The sequence below is a fragment of the Stigmatopora nigra genome, chromosome 13 (assembly GCF_051989575.1).
Source record: "Stigmatopora nigra isolate UIUO_SnigA chromosome 13, RoL_Snig_1.1, whole genome shotgun sequence".
Classification (NCBI taxonomy): domain Eukaryota; kingdom Metazoa; phylum Chordata; class Actinopteri; order Syngnathiformes; family Syngnathidae; genus Stigmatopora; species Stigmatopora nigra.
In genome coordinates, this window is record NC_135520.1 from 349,074 (window position 1) to 364,382 (window position 15,309).

Sequence of the window (15,309 nt, forward strand, 5' to 3'; positions counted from 1 at the left end):
TAAAAATAAAAGTGAGAAACCAGAAGAAAAAAAATCCCAATGGACAATATGTCAAGGGCTGCTGTGGGTACACATTTTTGTTCCGCAGACAAAAGTTGAAGCATCGGGGGATGTGCTGAAATGAGCAGCAGCTGACGCCAATCCACTGATTGCACTGGTGCGCCGCTAGTATTGAGGAAAGCTTTCCTCTTTACGGATTGGCGTGTGGCCTTACTGTCCAATAGTTTCCCCAGGCCCGCTTTTGCGTCCAGGCCTGCAACACAACACTCAATAGATTGTAAATATTTGATGGCGGCGGAAGTGAGACGCCGTTAGTTACGGAACGCCACGCCAATGCAACTCGGAACCGAATCGTCGTCTTTTGACCATTGGACGCGTCCTTTCTCACACTTTCTTTGAAAAGTGGGTGTGGTCGAGGCTACCACCTCCACACCGTCACCTTAGAAGTTAAAAAAAAAAAAGACTAGTCGGGGGATGGAAGAAGCCAAGAAACGCCCGCCCATCTCTGCAAGACACAGAGGTCAGTAGGTTTAGCAAAAATGTGATTGGATGAAATGGGTGATTGGTGATAGTGATTTTTTTTTAATTTTTTTTTTTTTTTTGTGTGATCAGGCCCGGGCCCAGGCTGCTACGCCCTTCCTCCGACGCTAGGCTACGTTAACCACGACGTGACCAAGGCCACGGGCCCCGCCTACACCTTCCGCACCCGAATGAGCAGCGCCAGTAAGTACGCTCTCCAAAATGTCATAGCTTCTAACCCTCCCTCAACATTTTACATGTAAACTCAAATGCTAAGCTTTAGTAGTGGCAGTGCTTGGACATTTTCAACGTTATTCATTGAGGTGAAGGTCAAGACTGCCAGGCCCACACACAAACCACATTGTATTTCCCGGGCTTGCGTGTTTCGGAACCCTTCCTCATCGCTACGGTTGGCCTTTGACGCCCTTTTCAATTCCCGACGGTGACTGGCAGTGGTGGGCGTGGACTCCAGCCCGGGACCCCGATACCACGTGGGCGCCCAGGTGACGCGCTTCGGGCGAATGGAAACGCCCGCTTTTTCCATGCTGGGCCGAGGGAGGCGCATCGTCAGCAAAGGTGAGATGAAAAAGGCATTCAGATGGCCATTTTGACGCCGTTTATCCATCCTCGGACGGCAGTGGACAAGTTCCTGACCCCCGGGCCGGGGGCCTACAGTCCGGAGAAGGCCCCGCCCCTCAGCGCTCATCGCCGCCCGCCCGCCTACACCATGGGGGCCGCCGCACGCTATCGCCCGGACGCGGTGCCGGCGCCTAACAGGTTTCTCTCTCCCCGTGTATTGGGTTGTTCCTTTTTTAAAAATTTTACCGCCCGAGACGGACCTTTTTTGGTGTCCTTTTTGATCGGGCAGCTACGCGCTTCCCGAGCTGACGGGCAGACGGGTCCCCAACAAGCGGTCCGGGCTCAGCTACAGCATGTCGGCCCGTCGGGAGCCGGGGGGGCCCTCGGAGGACCTGGCCCGGAGCCCCGGCCCGGGCAGGTACGACAGCACGGCCCCGGACGTCTACCTGCGGCGCCAGCCCTCCTTCTCCATGCAGAGTCGGACCAGGAGGCCCGTCTGCCCCTCGGGGACCCCGGGGCCGGGGGCCTACCGGCCGGAGGGCTCGGCGGCCCACCTCCGCCGGGCCCCCTCCTTCAGCATGGGGGTGCGCCACTCGGAGTTTGTCACGCCGCTCGTCTTGGACTTGGTGCACTGATGGATTGGCGCTGGATGCGTGGAGAAAACCATTGAGGCCTTAAAGGCCTCATTTCCCCAAAAAACTTTGCTCTCTTTCACCCTATTTCACCAGTGAAATGAACTAAAAAGAATAGCCAGTGAATACAAATGATCGTAAGAGTAGTTAGGCCTTAAGGTCTTTATCCTCCGCAGAGAATGTGGTGGTTCTCCATTTTGAAAAAGGATTTACAATGACATTTCATCGGGAATCAAATACATTGTGTAGGTAGGAGTGCAAAAACGCTTTAATAAATATATATCAAAAGATAGTTTCTTTTAGTTCATCTAAAAAACAACAAAAAAATGGAACCGAAATATTAGCTGGAACATGAGTGGAGTACAAAGCTAGCAGCAGCTGAGTAGCTAGCTTTATCTGGTCATCAGGAGTAACGTGATAGCATGCGGCTATTTACACCAGCTGGAGGCTATCAGTAGTTGACTGCGAGACGCCTCACAAGGTTTTACTGGCGGGCAAAATGGCGCTGACGGGCCGGCTCCAGCGACTGCACTGTCCCAGGCCCAGCAGGTCCTGAGCGCACACCTCGAAGGTGTACTCCCTCCCTGGTCTCAGACCCCTCAGCTCCACGCTGGATCTCTCCAAGGGACCCATCTGTGGGAAACACCAGACCAAGGACAGGGTTTTGCTCAATGGGGGAATCACCAAAATCCGTCCTAGAGGGCTTTAGGTGCCCCAAAAATGTGTGGCTACGTACGCTAACAGACTTGGCTTGACCCCTGTGCTCCCACTGGTACTTGATCTGGTATTTGAGCGGCGCCATGTCCAGGTTAGACCACGTCGGGGGCGGCGACCACTCCATGGACACCCTCTTGTCGTGGTGGGGGGACACCTTGACGTCCACGGGGGGGTCGGGTTTCACTGCGGACGGCGGGAACACGTCACGGTTGAGCGTTGTCGTCTTGACTTACGGGTTGAAATCGTTTATTTTAGGTGAATACGTCGATAAGTCACTGACCGATATCTTCCAGCATGAAGCTGCTGAGGTGAGAGCTACTTTTTCCCGTAGACCACAGCGTGCTCACGTTCAGGATGTAATCGGTCAGAAGCTTTAAGTTGGGCAGGTGACAGTGCCAAAGCTGGAAAAAAAAGAAATAGAAACTTGATTCTACAGTTCTCCCGTTTGCATTGATTGGACGTCTGTGGTTGTCAAGGGCAGTTGGAAGCCATACCCGCTCTGAAGAGGAGGATGAAGGTGGCGTGAGGTGGCAAGGTTTGCTGATTGACGGCTGACGTCTCTCACTGAAAAAACAAAATAAAATAAAAAACGTCATTTTATACGAATAGAAGCACAGTTAGAACTTATGTTGTTGTAATGACAAACTTGTACCTGTAGGAGGCAGTGTAGCTCAGAGGTGATACATTGGAGGGTTCAGCCCACGAGCAAAACGTCACGTTCGGGTAACTCGCGCACCAACAGTGAATATCTGGAGCAGCTAATTTAGGAAATCAATTATTCATTCAATTAATTCAATGACATTGACTTTATTAGATCCTAAATTATTTATTTATTGAATGTATTTCCTTTTGAGTCGTTTCTCATGTCAAAAAAAATCCCAATCAACTCCCAAATGCTCCATTAGCAGCACGGAACCAGCAGCATTGCTCTGAATATGACTTTTTTTTTACACCAAATTAACATTTTTGACAAAGCCAACAGACAAAAAAAAGTCATTTAAATAATTGGCCTTTTTTTGGGTGACCTTTTAAGTTGTATTTGTAAACAGACCCCCAAATGATCTTTGAAGAGTCGCCAATTGGAAAAAATGGCCGTCACGTGCTACTCACCGGCGAATGTGGCTCCATCGACGCCGGCGACCACCAAAACCAGAAGAATCCAATAGCGTGCAGCAGCAGTCATGTTGAAATGAAATGAGCAAGTGTGTGGAAGAAGGCGCCTTAAGAAGCGTCCGCAAGCGAAAGCAAAAGAGGAAGCGCCGCCGAAACTCTGGCTGAGAAAGCAGCGGGCGTTTCTGACGTCGCTCGGAATCTTTGTTTCGGTCATCTGGCTTTCCCCCCCTCGTATAAATACACGTTTTTCGTAATTCACGAAAAAACACGCGCCAACGCCAACCGGCCTTGTTTACTGCAAAGATATTATCAACATTTTCTGGGTTGGGGGGTGCCGGAGCCTATTCTAGTTAGTCTCAGCGTCATTGTCTAGTTACTGAAAGGTTGTGAATTTAAAAAAAAAATTGAACTGAGAACTGGTTTTATTTGTTTTTATTTATAGTAGTATATGGAAAAATAAAGCCCTTTCTTTAGAAATATATTGAATTGATTCTTTAAACAAAAGCCACAAAAATACCTCTTGTAAAAATATTGGCACCCACTTTTCATCTCTTTTTAGACACACACACACACACACACACACACACACACACACACACACAGACACGTGAAAGTCAAATTTCGGACCCAGTGAAAATGACAAAGCTGACGTCATCAGCTGGTGGACTCGCTCAGCGACGCCCTCTAGCGTCACAGCTTTTCTCGGCCGTCTTTGTGGGGCCACGACAGTTTCCATCCATTGGGGCCTCCTTCGGTGGTGGAGGTGCGCAGCGAGGTGAAGGCTTTGCTGATCCAGTTGTTCTTGGCGTCCTGCAGGTCGTTGGCCAGGATTCCCCTCTCGTGCTCCAGTTCCTGTGGTCCGCAACCCGTCAGGCCCTCTTTCAAAAGCCCGTTATAGGCCCAGAGGTAGGTAGCATTTTAGCTGGTTCACCTGGATCTTGCAGTTGGCCTCCACCACCCGCAGCTTGGTCTGAGCCAGCTCCTTCTCCAGCTGCCTCATCTGCGCCTTGAGGGAGGCCTCCTCCCGATCCCTCCGCCTGACTTCCGCCGCCGTGGGGGTGCCCTCGGGGCGCAGTTGCTCCCACTCCGGGACGCCCGCCTCCGACTCCTCTTCTTCCCGGCTTCCTGGCTCTTCTGCGCATTCCTTCGCCACCGTGGTGCCGGAACAACGTGGGCAGGCTTTTAAAGTGCTCTGCAAAAGCAAAAAGTTCCAGAAATGACAACATGGAGATCTACGGCACTTTTGGCCAAGTGCATTGTGGGTATATTTAGTTAAACAGAAAGCACGGAGAAATATGGAGTGACCTGGAGGGAGCGGACCTCCTGCGAGTGGGCGTCCTGTTGCTTCTCCAGACGGGCGGTCAGCTGGCTACAGATCTGAACGGACGGAGAAGATTCCGGTCAGGTCACGTGACCCGTCCGTCCACACGGACGCGCCCATTTGTACCTGTTTGTAGTCGGCGATGATGACCGACGAGCGCTTGACCTCCTGCTCGGCGCCTTGCAGCTCCCGCCGCAACACTTCCTTCAACTTGGAAGTGCCGGCGAGTTAGTATCTTTTAAAAGAACTCCAAAAAAAAAAGAAGTTGACGAAGAGCTACCATGACGGCCTCCTCCTCCTTCCCTCGCTTCTCCTCCTCGGTGGCCTGCAGTTCACGTCGGGTCATCAACAGATCGGCGGTCAGCACCTCCACGCTGTCCTCCGCCTAGCCAGCAAACGTTGAAACATTTCCAAAATGTATGGAGAAGAGCGCTGGAGTGAAGGAAGAGCTACTTTATCCAGGGCGTTCCTCAGGGCCACTTTGCTGGTGATAAGCCTGTGAGCCAAACTGTCGTTCTCCTGCTCCAGTCGAAGGCTGGTCTGCTGAAGACGGCGGTTCTCCATCTGCAGTTGAAAGAACAAATAGAAAATTGGACAATGTCCAGTTGACTCACAAACATTTGGTTTTGTCAAAACTAAACAATGCAAAACATTTCAATCTGTTTGAATGAGCTAAAAAAAGTGTCCGTCGGGCAAAACAACCCCTCGGGCCAGATCGAACCCAAAATGGGGCCACTTCTGCCTCGCGGGCCGCAGGTTTGACACCATTGTCCCAAGTCAACTGTTGTGTCATTACAACGGCTCTTGTATGAAAGTCACGTTTTATTTTGATTAAGGACGAATATTTTTTGTTGTTGACTGTTAGTGCAAGTTCACTCTGTGCAATATTTCGTTGGCAAAATAATAAGTGAGTGGTTTGTTTATTTCTCGCGAGAGTAGTTTACAAGTGGGAACGAGAGCTACTCACTTTCCCTTTGCCAACTTTTGGCTAGCTAAGCAAGGTAACTTCATCGTATGATGTTGTAATATGCCGTAAAAGTGTGAAAATGATCTCATTATGATGCGTCAATGTGAAAGTGAATTGTTGTCATTGTGTTGGGTGACCAGGAATGCGCAAAGTTTATGTTTATAGCAGGCAACCATGAGGTTAGCTTAGCTTCATTTGTTATGTAGCACGTCACGTGTGTTTAGTTTCTAAACTTCGTTTATGTCTCATTTATTAAGGTTTTGCGGCATGGCAAAACTGCAGGAAACTTTGAGCCACCAAGTAGTTTACGTTCAACATTAAGTGAAAGAAAGGTAAGTGTCATTCATTTGAATTCAATGTTTTTGTTGTTGTCATTATACAAGTTGTATTATGAGAGATTTAAAGCCCCACCATGAAGTGCGCAATAACAACAACCAACAGACAAGTAGTTGACATAATAGCTTGTCTATGCAGTTTTTATGGGTAACAAAAACATTTACATTTAAACACCACTTTTTAAGTTAACTGGAGTTGCTTAGGATAGTTTGAAGTGCTTTTCAAGTAAATACGTCATTTTAACCCTTGGTAGGACGGATGTCATTTCATTTCAATTTTCAAGGCTTGATGGGGAAAAGGAAAACAATTGGACATTCTCAGCACTTTTTTCCACCCAAGTAAGCTTGAATTTTTTTCCCTCACCTGGCATTTGTCGAGTGGGTTTTCCGCCTCGTCGTCCATCAATTGAAGTCGGCTTTCTCTCAGTTTGGCTTTCTTGGTGGGGACCTCCTGAGGGTGGGAGCCAGTCGAAGTTATCGTTACTTTATCATGATCTGTATGACGTTTTTCTCTCGACTTATGGCTTGATTCTTGTCATATTACCACTCCAATCTCGCAGTCTCATGACGTCATTCCGGTCTTTGTTTTGCCTTCACACTCCCTGGTCAAAATTCAAATTCACCTATCTGACGCGCAAAACCCACTCGGCGAGCATCCCAACTTTAGCATTCCGGCCTCCCACCCGACCGAATACAGCATTTGAGGAACGGCCAAGTCAAAATTTGGCTAGGTTACCGGGAAGCGCGGTCCGTTTTCGGCCACCAGACAGGCCAGAATTTCCTCTTCGCTCATTTGCTCCACCGTCCCAGCGTCGCAGGATAAGGTGACGGAGAGCTCTTGCATCATCTTGACCTTTGCCCCCTCAGCACCCCGATCAAACCAAATCCTAGCCGATCCAAAAGCGGCGGTCCACAAGCCAGTGTTCCGACAGAGATTTGCCGGCTTTATGTAGGACGCGCGTGAAAGGAATCGGGGACACACCCACCCATTCCACTTGCTACTTTTGTTTGCCGGATCATCCGTTCATCCCCCGTTTTGTGGTGGTGGCGGAGAATCTGACATAACCTGCGGGACGAGACGTCTTGGCCGGGCGGGCGGTCGAGCAGGAAATTACCCCAAGCTTATTTGGGGACACGCCCATTTTGCCTGTTTTGATCGGGTTGGCGTCATGATTTTGTCCATAGGCGATATATTTGTTTTATGCTGAGTCACTTTTTGTCATTTCTGCTCATTTTTCATAGGTGAGCCTAATAATAATCATTTAACAAAAATGTATTTCAATCATGTCAGACATTTTTTTTTTGTGGAGCCCATTTAACATCCGAGTGAATCTTATTGTTGCCCGCGTGTATTTGGCGATGGCCACTAAAATGCTAAGTATATCATTTTAGATGATTTATGAAAGTGTCCATGAAAGAGTTCAATGATTTGAAAGGCCATACATTTCCAAAATGCCTTTTTCTGAATTTGACGTCAACACAAAAGGTGCTTTGGTCATAGCATGTTTTATTTTTCTGCCTGTCATTCCACAACAGCCATCACTTCCTGATTTTCCTTCCGATGAGAAAGAAAGAAAGAAAGAATATCACAATCCAACCAAACTCTTCATTTTGACCAAAACTTCAATGACATGTGAAAGAGAAAGTAGAGCCTGGGCTAAATGTCACTTTGACATCCACTACATGCATGGTGTTTAACAATATTAAAAAGTTGACTTTGTGGCATAACAACACTCTCCTTTATATAGAGCATATCAAAATATAGGACTTTGTGTCTGTAAAGGGGAAAATGCCCAAAACACAAAACGTGCACGGCATGGCGGCCGACGTGGGAATAAAACAGAGTCATTTTGCTTTTAGGTAAAAAACTAAAACTAAATGCTTAGCCCTCATGTTCAGTTTTGTCAAGGGTGGGGTTACGGCATCAACCGTTGGCCGTGTCTGTGGTCCGGGGTCAAAGGGTCACACATCGGTGCTGTAGGGCCTGGGCGGGGACCCCGCCGACACGTGGCCCAGAGGACTCTCGTAGTAGGTGTGGAAGCCAAGCCGCTCGCCCCCGTTGAGGGTCTGTGGGGCGGCCCGCCGGCCGTACGGCGAGCGGGCGCCCGGCGGGGGCCCCACGGCCACGGGGACGACGCCGTCGTTGGCCAGCGCGTCGCACGTGTCGCACGGGAAGTGGGACAGCGGGTCGGGGAGCGGTTCCGAGGGCGGGGCTAGCGCCGGGGCTAGCGCCGGGGCTTGCGCCGGGGCTAGCGCCGGGGCCCGCTCTTTCCTCTTGCAGCAGTAATACTGCGCGCACAAATCAGTGGGAAAAACCAATGCTTGTTTGGCTTTAAAAAAAAAAAATGCTTTAAAAGCACATTTCCAAATATACATTGTGATGAATTTGTGGCCCTCTCACCTGCAGTCGGCAGTAACAGAGCAGCGCAACAATGCAGAGCAGAATGACCCCGGCCAGAATTCCTCCCGCAATCACGATGGTTCCGGCGGACATTCGTCCGCTTCTCCATCAAACGCTGCGCCACAAGAACAAAAATTGGAACAAACACACGTGCTTTTTTACTTCAATATTCCCTCATTTGCTCCTTCATTTTTGGCCCCCACCATTCAAAATGGATTGGGCGTCCATTGACGTCGGCGGCCGCCCCAAAAAAAGGTCCAAAAAGAGATTTCTAGAGCCAAACAAATGTGGCTCATTAACATATTGTGCAGTGGGTCAAACATAGTGCATGTTTGTTTGTTTGCATGACTTTGTTTCAAGTGCAATGATTCTTTCCGCGCTATGAACATTCAAGTGAGCAAAGAATAAACACGACTTGTATGCAACGTGTGTGTGTGTGCGCGCGGGCTCAAGTCCCGTGTCATAAACAGTCCGCACTAATGTGTTTAAAAGCACCAGTGAGACTTCTTTTTCTTCTTCTCTTTCCCGTGCTTGAGGACGAGAGCCGGCTCGCCGAAGTCCCTGATGTTTGGCCAACGCTGACGTTCAAGGTTCAGGTAACAAAAAGTCTACACACCCCTCTCTCAAATGTGCGCCCTTTTCCAAAATGAGGTTAGCCGAGTCCAAAGTGCTGGCAACCGGAATGGCATTCACTTCAAAAAATGACTAAATCACGTCAGTAGCTTCGAATTCTAATCTTAATTTGGTGTCGGGATCGAACCCACGACGCCGGAGCGGCGGGGCACACGCTAACCACTTTACCACCGTGCCGCAAGCTTCTCGAGCCAGTTGAGTGGCAATGATGTCACGGTGCGATAATTGCAGAGGTGAAGAGGCTTGACGCTGGGCTATTTATAGCGCAGAGGTGTCATTAGTTTCAGGACTTTGGTTGGCCGCTTTTGGCTGGTTGCCAGGCAACCAGCCCGGCTGGCGGAAAAGGCACATTTTGCCCTTAAAGACAAATCAAAATTTGGTTAAATGGGAGCGGCGGCCAATGTATTTCACCAACAGTCTTCAAAATGCGAGTTTTTATGTCATATAAAAGACTCAAATGAGGAAAAGTAGGTCCCTTTTTTAAGGCGGTGGACGAGTGGATAGCGCGTCGGGCCCACAGTTTTGGGGTCGAGGGTTAGATCCCAGGAGGGTCCTAATTGTGTGGAGTTTGCATGTTTTCTCCGGGTCATTTAAACAGTTTATCTACTATGACAGTCCATTTTGAAATGACGATAGGAGACGAGAAGTAGGAAAAGGCACGACTGGTCGCCGCCGCCGCCGCTTTGCAATTTTAAAGGCTGGCGGGCCTCAATTATTCACGCCATGTTCCCGCCGACAGTATTTTTCCATCAGGGGGCCAATTTGGACAGAACAAGAGGATCGCCACTTAAAGCGGGGGATGCTTTTCAAAGTAGTGGAAAAATCAAGGCAACATTCGCCGTGCGCGCGCTTCAGTGGGCGGCGGTGGCGGCGGTGGCGGCGGCCACCATCACAACGTTGCTTTCAAATGGCTGACATTCTGCTTTCAAAATCTTTTTTCACGCTACTATAGCTTCCTTAGGCATCCATAAAGCCCATTTTTAATTTCGCTAAAGTCTCAAAATGGCACTCTTACACTATAGGCTATATGCCGACTATATTCAATGCCTTTTTTTCTGATCTGCAGATGTTCGCAGGGGTGCTGGAGCCTATTACCAGCCATCATTGGGCTAGCTAGCGCGTGTACATTTTCCACAAATCTTTTTGCAATTCATCAAATAAATGGATTGAAATGCAAAAGGTGGGTATGAATTTGTCCATTTTGATACTATGTATTTGTAAAATGAAGAAATGATTTGATTAAAGGGGAAAAAAAAGCCTGGCTAAAAGTCGAGGAAGCAATATGAATTCAAAATGAGCAACGCCCATGTAAAAGGTCTGTTTTTCAGACAAAGTTTTGCGCAAATACTGGATGCTCCCCGGCTGTGTTTTGCTGCGGCTCAAGCATTTGCGCAAAGCCAAGGTAAGGTAAGATAAGACAAGACGTAGTACCTTACCTTTTGACACAAAATCAATCTTTGCAACCCATTTGGTTTCTTCCGCACAAGCCTGGAGCTTTTACGCGGTCATCAGCCCACGCCGCATCCACCGTCGTCTTCCCCCGCCGCTTCAGTGCCGAGAGGTGGCGAGGATGCGGGGGAAAACTGGGGGACTCCTCCTCCTCCTCATCATCATCTGCCGGCGGTGGCGGTGACGGCGGCGGCGGCAGGCCGGCTCAAAGTGGCGCCTCCTCGGCATGGATGCCACCCCGCGCGCGCCGCTCCCCGGCCGGCGGTGGATACTCGCACAGCTGGATCCCGGTGTTCCCGGGGGGCGGGGCGTAAAGCGGGATGCTGGAATAGAGGCGGCGCCAATCGCCAGCTTCCCGAAGTGGCGGCTCGCGAGCCAAATCCGGATAGCCGCTGTATTTTCTGTGGCCTGGAAACGTAACTTAACGGCAGCTAGCCTAGCATGTGTGTTTTAGGGATGTACCCGGAGAAAAGCCACACAGGCTGGCGAGAACATGCAAACTCCACATAGGAAGGTCATAAACCCACCGGGGATTGAACCCTCGGCCTCAGAACTGTGAGGCGGACGCGTAAAGCGCTCTTTGACCAAGAGTTTTTATCTTTTTAATCCTTAATCTACAATTGAAGTACCGTAGTCATGAGAATACAAACGAATAAAGATAACACCAAACAAATGAATATGTACATTGTGTTTGCATCCTCGGTTAGAATTTACAAGCAATATACTACACTCAGGAAAAAAAACACATTGTCAGTTTAAACTTCTGATAAATGACTATAATCAATAAGGGTAATATTATCTTATATATTCAATTATAATTATTCCCCAGCATGTCTTTGTTTTGTCGAGTCTTTGAAATATGCGATGATTTAATGATAAAAAAAGAAAAAAATGAGTATAAACAGATGACGTTTCGAAAGAGGATTGCTTGTTCCTGATTGGCCAAAGCAGTCACAAGCTGATGTGAAGTTAAAAAAAAAAAAACATTGAACGCGTCCCTGCCGTACTGAGTGAGCTGCTCCCTGTCACGTCTCCGTACCTTCAACTCTTTTGACAAAAATGGTCAGTATGTTGTTTGTGTCACCAGGAGAGTTAACGCCGAATTTTATTTCGTCTTTTTTATAACCTGTGGTGGTTAATGTAAAGTTTTCGGTCGCGGGAGGAAACGTACGACCGTTGGTTTGCTAGTGTTAGCTTGTTAGCCATTCCACCCGCTAGCGTCAAGCCAAGTGGAACTTTGAAAACCTGTATCCGGTGGGTTATCAAAATTAAATGAATAGAGAGGGGTTCCGAGTTTTAGACTATAGTAAATTGACTTTCCCGTTTTAATATGTTGCTTCGCTTTTCACAAACAAAGCTAATTTCCTCTGCTTTCTATGAGCAACAACTAATGCCTTTCTATTTCGAGCACCAAAATAATGAAAAATGTTAAAATTAAGCTTTATAACACGGGAAATTATTTGTAAATGCAAAAAAAAATCTGCTTAATTTTGCTGATAATGCTAATGTTGTTAATTCAACTCTTGAATGTGTTATGTTATCCACGATTGTCATTCGGTAGTCTTGTGTTATGGACACAAAACAGTTTGTGTATTCATCACTTCTCTTATTCTGAAAGAGACTGTAGCCCTTTTCCGGTATGCGTAGGGAAACTTTATGCTGCGTACGCCCTGCAAATGCTTCAACACATCCCACCATCTATTATTCCACAGGTTCTCCTCCTTTTTGTTGTCAGGATGCTTTTTAAAAGTGTCACCACAATCAAAGAGAGGAATGTGAAAGGAGCTTGGAGCTAAGTTAGTCTTCTTGCTGTCTTCCTGAAGCACCAAAGCGGAAAGCAGCATCTGTTGTCACGGCGCTTCCTCATTTTTGCGCTTCCTATTGTGTCACTTGCGCTGAAGTCTGGCAAATCTCGGATGGATCTTCTCCAAGCTGCTAGAAATCCCGCCCCCCTCCCTCCCTCCCTCCCTTCCCCGTAGCCCCCGCGGCCATCTGTTGAGGAATGTGGAATGGCACAAGGCAGACTTTGAAGGAGCCGTCGTATATCTGCGTGCCGTCCACTTATGCAACGCGCTGGCGACGTGACACGGACGTGCTTTTCAGTTGGCTCCGACCGCTGCCCAAAGAGGCTTTGGCCTGGGCTGGCCGGCATTCAACCGTCACCTTTTAGTTCGGCCAAACGGAGTGTTTAGCAATTGCAGAGGAGTTCATTTATTTAAAAAAAACAACAGCTGTAAAATGACTAAAATCATCTTTTTGGCCTAGTTTGTGAGGGGTTCCATGCCAAATTTAGGGGTTGGTCAGTGGAAAAAAAACACTATACTAATGTTGTTATTTTGTTTGTTTCTACTCAGAGCGAGACACTGGAAGTGTGTGACGTGGATGAAGATCTGGTGGCCAAGTTGAAGAAGTTCCGTCTCCGCAAGGAAACAAACAATGCCGCCATCGTCAGTGAGTTTCCGGCCCGACTTCCTCCGGCCTTATTTTTCTCCCCCGTTTGGGGGGGGGGGGATTTTGACCAAACGTTGCGGCTGATCTGTCAAAATCCGCCGGCGTTTGACAAAAGTGGGTCACTCTCGGCCTTTAAATCGTAAGCCTCCACTTGCCTTGGCGGCCATCTTGCCAATGGCGCTGTGCTGGGAAGATGGCTCGCCCAGTTGAGGCAAGCACTTTAAATCTGGACTCAAATCTTCATTTTGGGGGGGGGGGGGGGTGGAATGAGAGTTAAAGCTTCACCACCAAGGGCACAAATAATCAGTCAAAAAAAACAACAACCAAGCTTATCAATTTTTTGTTGTTGTTGTGAACAACAGTTTTTGTATTATTTCTTGTCTTGCAATATTTTTGAAACATTTTCTCTGAACATTTCTCCCCCCCAGTGAAGATCGATAAAGAGAAACAGCTGGTGATCCTGGAGGAAGAACACGAGGTACGTCGTGGGATTGTCCCATTTTTGGTTTTGTCGGAGCGCGGCCGACCTATTCTGGTGACCTTTTGGCGCTCTTCCAGGACATTTCTCTGGACGACCTGAAGGACGAGCTCCCGGAGAGACAGCCCCGATTTGTGGTCTACAGCTACAAATACCAGCACGACGACGGGCGCGTGTCCTATCCGCTCTGCTTCATCTTCTCCAGCCCCGTGGGTGCGTAGTCGGCTTACCTTTGGCGACCCTTCCCCGCCGCCGCCGCCACTTACCGACCGATCGCGTCCGCACCTTTTTGGGACAGGTTGCCGACCGGAGCAGCAGATGATGTACGCGGGCAGTAAAAACAAGCTGGTGCACACCACTCAAATGACCAAGGTGGGTGAGCGCAAAAATGGCCACGTCCGACAGATGTGTACCTTAGGGATGGCCCTTTTTAAAAGTCCAACCTTTGCCATGGCAGGTGTTTGAAATCCGCAACACGGAGGACCTGACGGAGGAATGGCTGCGGGAGAAATTGCGCTTTTTCCGTTAAGCGGGACCACCTTGTCTTATTTTGAAAATCCCGGTTTGAATAGCGTTTACCACTTCCCGTCTTTTTTTAGGCTCCTCGCTGGCGCAAATGTTTGCGGGGGTTATTGCCACGCGGGAAGGCCGACAGCCAATTGTTGACGGCCATGGACGGTCAAATCCGTTTTGGACGTCCACGGCCGTCAATGGCAGCGGATGACTTCACATTTTTTAGGCTGCCTCATTCAACATCCTCCAATTCTGGAACAACCCTAATGTACTTGCTTTCTTTTTTTTTGCGTTAAAACAAACATCCTGCCAGATGATGGGAAAGGCCATAAGAGAAATATCCGAAGCCAGGAGCCCCTGCCCGGTAAATACTCAACAGGTGTCAAATGTGCTAATCATTATACTTGTACCTCATTAGCATGCAATTCTGCATATAATTTTTCAGACGGCCACTTTAATGTGATAGTCACGTTGCTAGGTTACCTCTCGTTCATCTCGAAAACATTCCAAACTGGACAATTTATAAGCAGTCTTGCTGGGAATTACTTTGCTGGATGAGCCTGTGCTTTTTTTGATTTTTCAAATAACTCTGAATCGCTTGTCGTTTTTGATGAATGTCGTACGGAAAGTGAGGAATGGCACAGGCAATATTTGGAATGTTCCATTGGGAAAAGATTTAAACAGGGTGGCCAGTCTCTGAATGTTTTTTTTTTTGTGCCAGTTATCTTCTTGGATTGCACTTTTTTTTCCAAAAATGGTGTCATCTGCTTTTGGGAACACTGTAACATTTAAATAATAATAATAGGCAAGTTCAGCACATTTTTTTTAAACTGCTGTGATTTTTTTTTTTGCTCACTGGTTACAATTGCGTCTTTTAAAAGTTAAGTTTAAGCTGATAGAAGTGCTCCACTCCATATTCTTATAGTGATAGTGTGTGCTCTGGTAGTGTTTGTCCTGATTTTTTTTCCCAATGGTTAAAAAAAAAAAGTTGAAAATGACAGTGAAACTTGAGATACAGTACTGTATTTGTATTTTCCATTCTGTACTTTATTATAAAAAGGTGTCTGGTCTCCCATTGTCCAAATAAAATTGTAGGCAATGTGAAAGTCGATTCTCTATGCCCTATTTTTTTACGGTTTGTTAAGTGCAATAACATTCCTAGTTACTACTGTATGTATTACACATGAACCGATGATGCAAT

The 15,309-nt window shown here is 47.8% G+C and overlaps 5 protein-coding genes across 8 annotated transcripts; 2 read left to right on the plus strand and 3 right to left on the minus strand.

Annotated features, from left to right (window-relative positions):
• The first annotated feature begins 141 nt into the window (after positions 1–141).
• Positions 142–2,110, plus strand: odf3l2a (outer dense fiber of sperm tails 3-like 2a). Its single transcript, XM_077731341.1, has 5 exons — positions 142–520; positions 613–723; positions 973–1,095; positions 1,158–1,296; positions 1,388–2,110. The coding sequence occupies exons 1-5, from the start codon at positions 475–477 to the stop codon at positions 1,731–1,733; spliced, it is 765 nt and encodes a 254-aa protein (XP_077587467.1). The 5' UTR covers positions 142–474; the 3' UTR covers positions 1,734–2,110.
• On the minus strand, positions 1,878–3,696 carry ebi3 (Epstein-Barr virus induced 3). The gene is made up of 6 exons (XM_077731339.1): positions 3,558–3,696; positions 3,100–3,205; positions 2,942–3,011; positions 2,728–2,848; positions 2,467–2,630; positions 1,878–2,363 (listed from the first exon to the last, which is right to left on the minus strand). The coding sequence occupies exons 1-6, from the start codon at positions 3,628–3,630 to the stop codon at positions 2,205–2,207; spliced, it is 693 nt and encodes a 230-aa protein (XP_077587465.1). The 5' UTR covers positions 3,631–3,696; the 3' UTR covers positions 1,878–2,204.
• A 281-nt stretch (positions 3,697–3,977) lies between these two features.
• Positions 3,978–7,238, minus strand: LOC144206808 (rab GTPase-activating protein 1-like). The gene is made up of 8 exons (XM_077731977.1): positions 6,920–7,238; positions 6,548–6,634; positions 5,335–5,445; positions 5,162–5,266; positions 5,008–5,091; positions 4,866–4,937; positions 4,492–4,752; positions 3,978–4,412 (listed from the first exon to the last, which is right to left on the minus strand). The coding sequence occupies exons 1-8, from the start codon at positions 7,028–7,030 to the stop codon at positions 4,251–4,253; spliced, it is 993 nt and encodes a 330-aa protein (XP_077588103.1). The 5' UTR covers positions 7,031–7,238; the 3' UTR covers positions 3,978–4,250.
• gmfb (glia maturation factor, beta) lies at positions 5,804–15,214 on the plus strand. 3 transcript variants are annotated; one of them, XM_077731982.1, is made up of 8 exons: positions 5,804–5,882; positions 6,106–6,180; positions 9,121–9,180; positions 13,021–13,117; positions 13,546–13,595; positions 13,676–13,808; positions 13,894–13,967; positions 14,053–15,214. In XM_077731982.1, coding segments are annotated over exons 4-8 (330 nt in total). In that variant the 5' UTR covers positions 5,804–5,882; positions 6,106–6,180; positions 9,121–9,180; positions 13,021–13,116; the 3' UTR covers positions 14,125–15,214. The 3 variants fall into 3 exon arrangements, with proteins under 3 accessions (XP_077588108.1, XP_077588106.1, XP_077588107.1); XM_077731980.1 differs by lacking the exon at positions 5,804–5,882 and adding an exon at positions 5,989–6,027; XM_077731981.1 differs by lacking the exons at positions 5,804–5,882; positions 6,106–6,180; positions 9,121–9,180 and adding an exon at positions 11,593–11,728.
• On the minus strand, positions 7,671–10,949 carry LOC144206812 (uncharacterized). 2 transcript variants are annotated; one of them, XM_077731984.1, is made up of 3 exons: positions 10,654–10,949; positions 8,585–8,699; positions 7,671–8,472 (listed from the first exon to the last, which is right to left on the minus strand). In XM_077731984.1, the coding sequence occupies exons 2-3, from the start codon at positions 8,675–8,677 to the stop codon at positions 8,146–8,148; spliced, it is 420 nt and encodes a 139-aa protein (XP_077588110.1). In that variant the 5' UTR covers positions 8,678–8,699; positions 10,654–10,949; the 3' UTR covers positions 7,671–8,145. The 2 variants fall into 2 exon arrangements, with proteins under 2 accessions (XP_077588110.1, XP_077588111.1); XM_077731985.1 differs by lacking the exon at positions 10,654–10,949 and having other exon boundaries at positions 8,585–9,787.
• Positions 15,215–15,309: the final 95 nt, after the last annotated feature.

Bases quoted from the DNA above. Each gene is read 5' to 3' on its own strand.
- gmfb (XM_077731980.1), top strand. From the start codon at position 6,004: ATGTTTATAGCAGGCAACCATGAG. The intron at 6,181-9,120 runs GTAAGTGTCATT...CCCGTGCTTGAG, and splicing joins CAACATTAAGTGAAAGAAAG to GACGAGAGCCGGCTCGCCGA. The intron at 13,968-14,052 runs GTGGGTGAGCGC...TTGCCATGGCAG, and splicing joins ACACCACTCAAATGACCAAG to GTGTTTGAAATCCGCAACAC.
- LOC144206808 (XM_077731977.1), bottom strand. From the start codon at position 7,030: ATGATGCAAGAGCTCTCCGTCACCTTATCCTGCGACGCTGGGACGGTG. The intron at 6,635-6,919 runs GTAACCTAGCCA...TCCCACCCTCAG, and splicing joins AAAACGGACCGCGCTTCCCG to GAGGTCCCCACCAAGAAAGC. The intron at 4,938-5,007 runs GTACAAATGGGC...CCGTCCGTTCAG, and splicing joins TCATCGCCGACTACAAACAG to ATCTGTAGCCAGCTGACCGC.
- LOC144206812 (XM_077731984.1), bottom strand. From the start codon at position 8,677: ATGTCCGCCGGAACCATCGTGATTGCGGGAGGAATTCTGGCCGGGGTC. The intron at 8,473-8,584 runs GTGAGAGGGCCA...TTGTGCGCGCAG, and splicing joins TCTGTTACTGCCGACTGCAG to TATTACTGCTGCAAGAGGAA.
- odf3l2a (XM_077731341.1), top strand. From the start codon at position 475: ATGGAAGAAGCCAAGAAACGCCCGCCCATCTCTGCAAGACACAGAG. The intron at 724-972 runs GTAAGTACGCTC...GGTGACTGGCAG, and splicing joins CACCCGAATGAGCAGCGCCA to TGGTGGGCGTGGACTCCAGC. The intron at 1,096-1,157 runs GTGAGATGAAAA...CTCGGACGGCAG, and splicing joins GAGGCGCATCGTCAGCAAAG to TGGACAAGTTCCTGACCCCC.
- ebi3 (XM_077731339.1), bottom strand. From the start codon at position 3,630: ATGACTGCTGCTGCACGCTATTGGATTCTTCTGGTTTTGGTGGTCGCC. The intron at 2,849-2,941 runs GTATGGCTTCCA...TTTTTTTTCCAG, and splicing joins CATCCTCCTCTTCAGAGCGG to CTTTGGCACTGTCACCTGCC. The intron at 2,364-2,466 runs GTACGTAGCCAC...TGTTTCCCACAG, and splicing joins GTCAAGCCAAGTCTGTTAGC to ATGGGTCCCTTGGAGAGATC.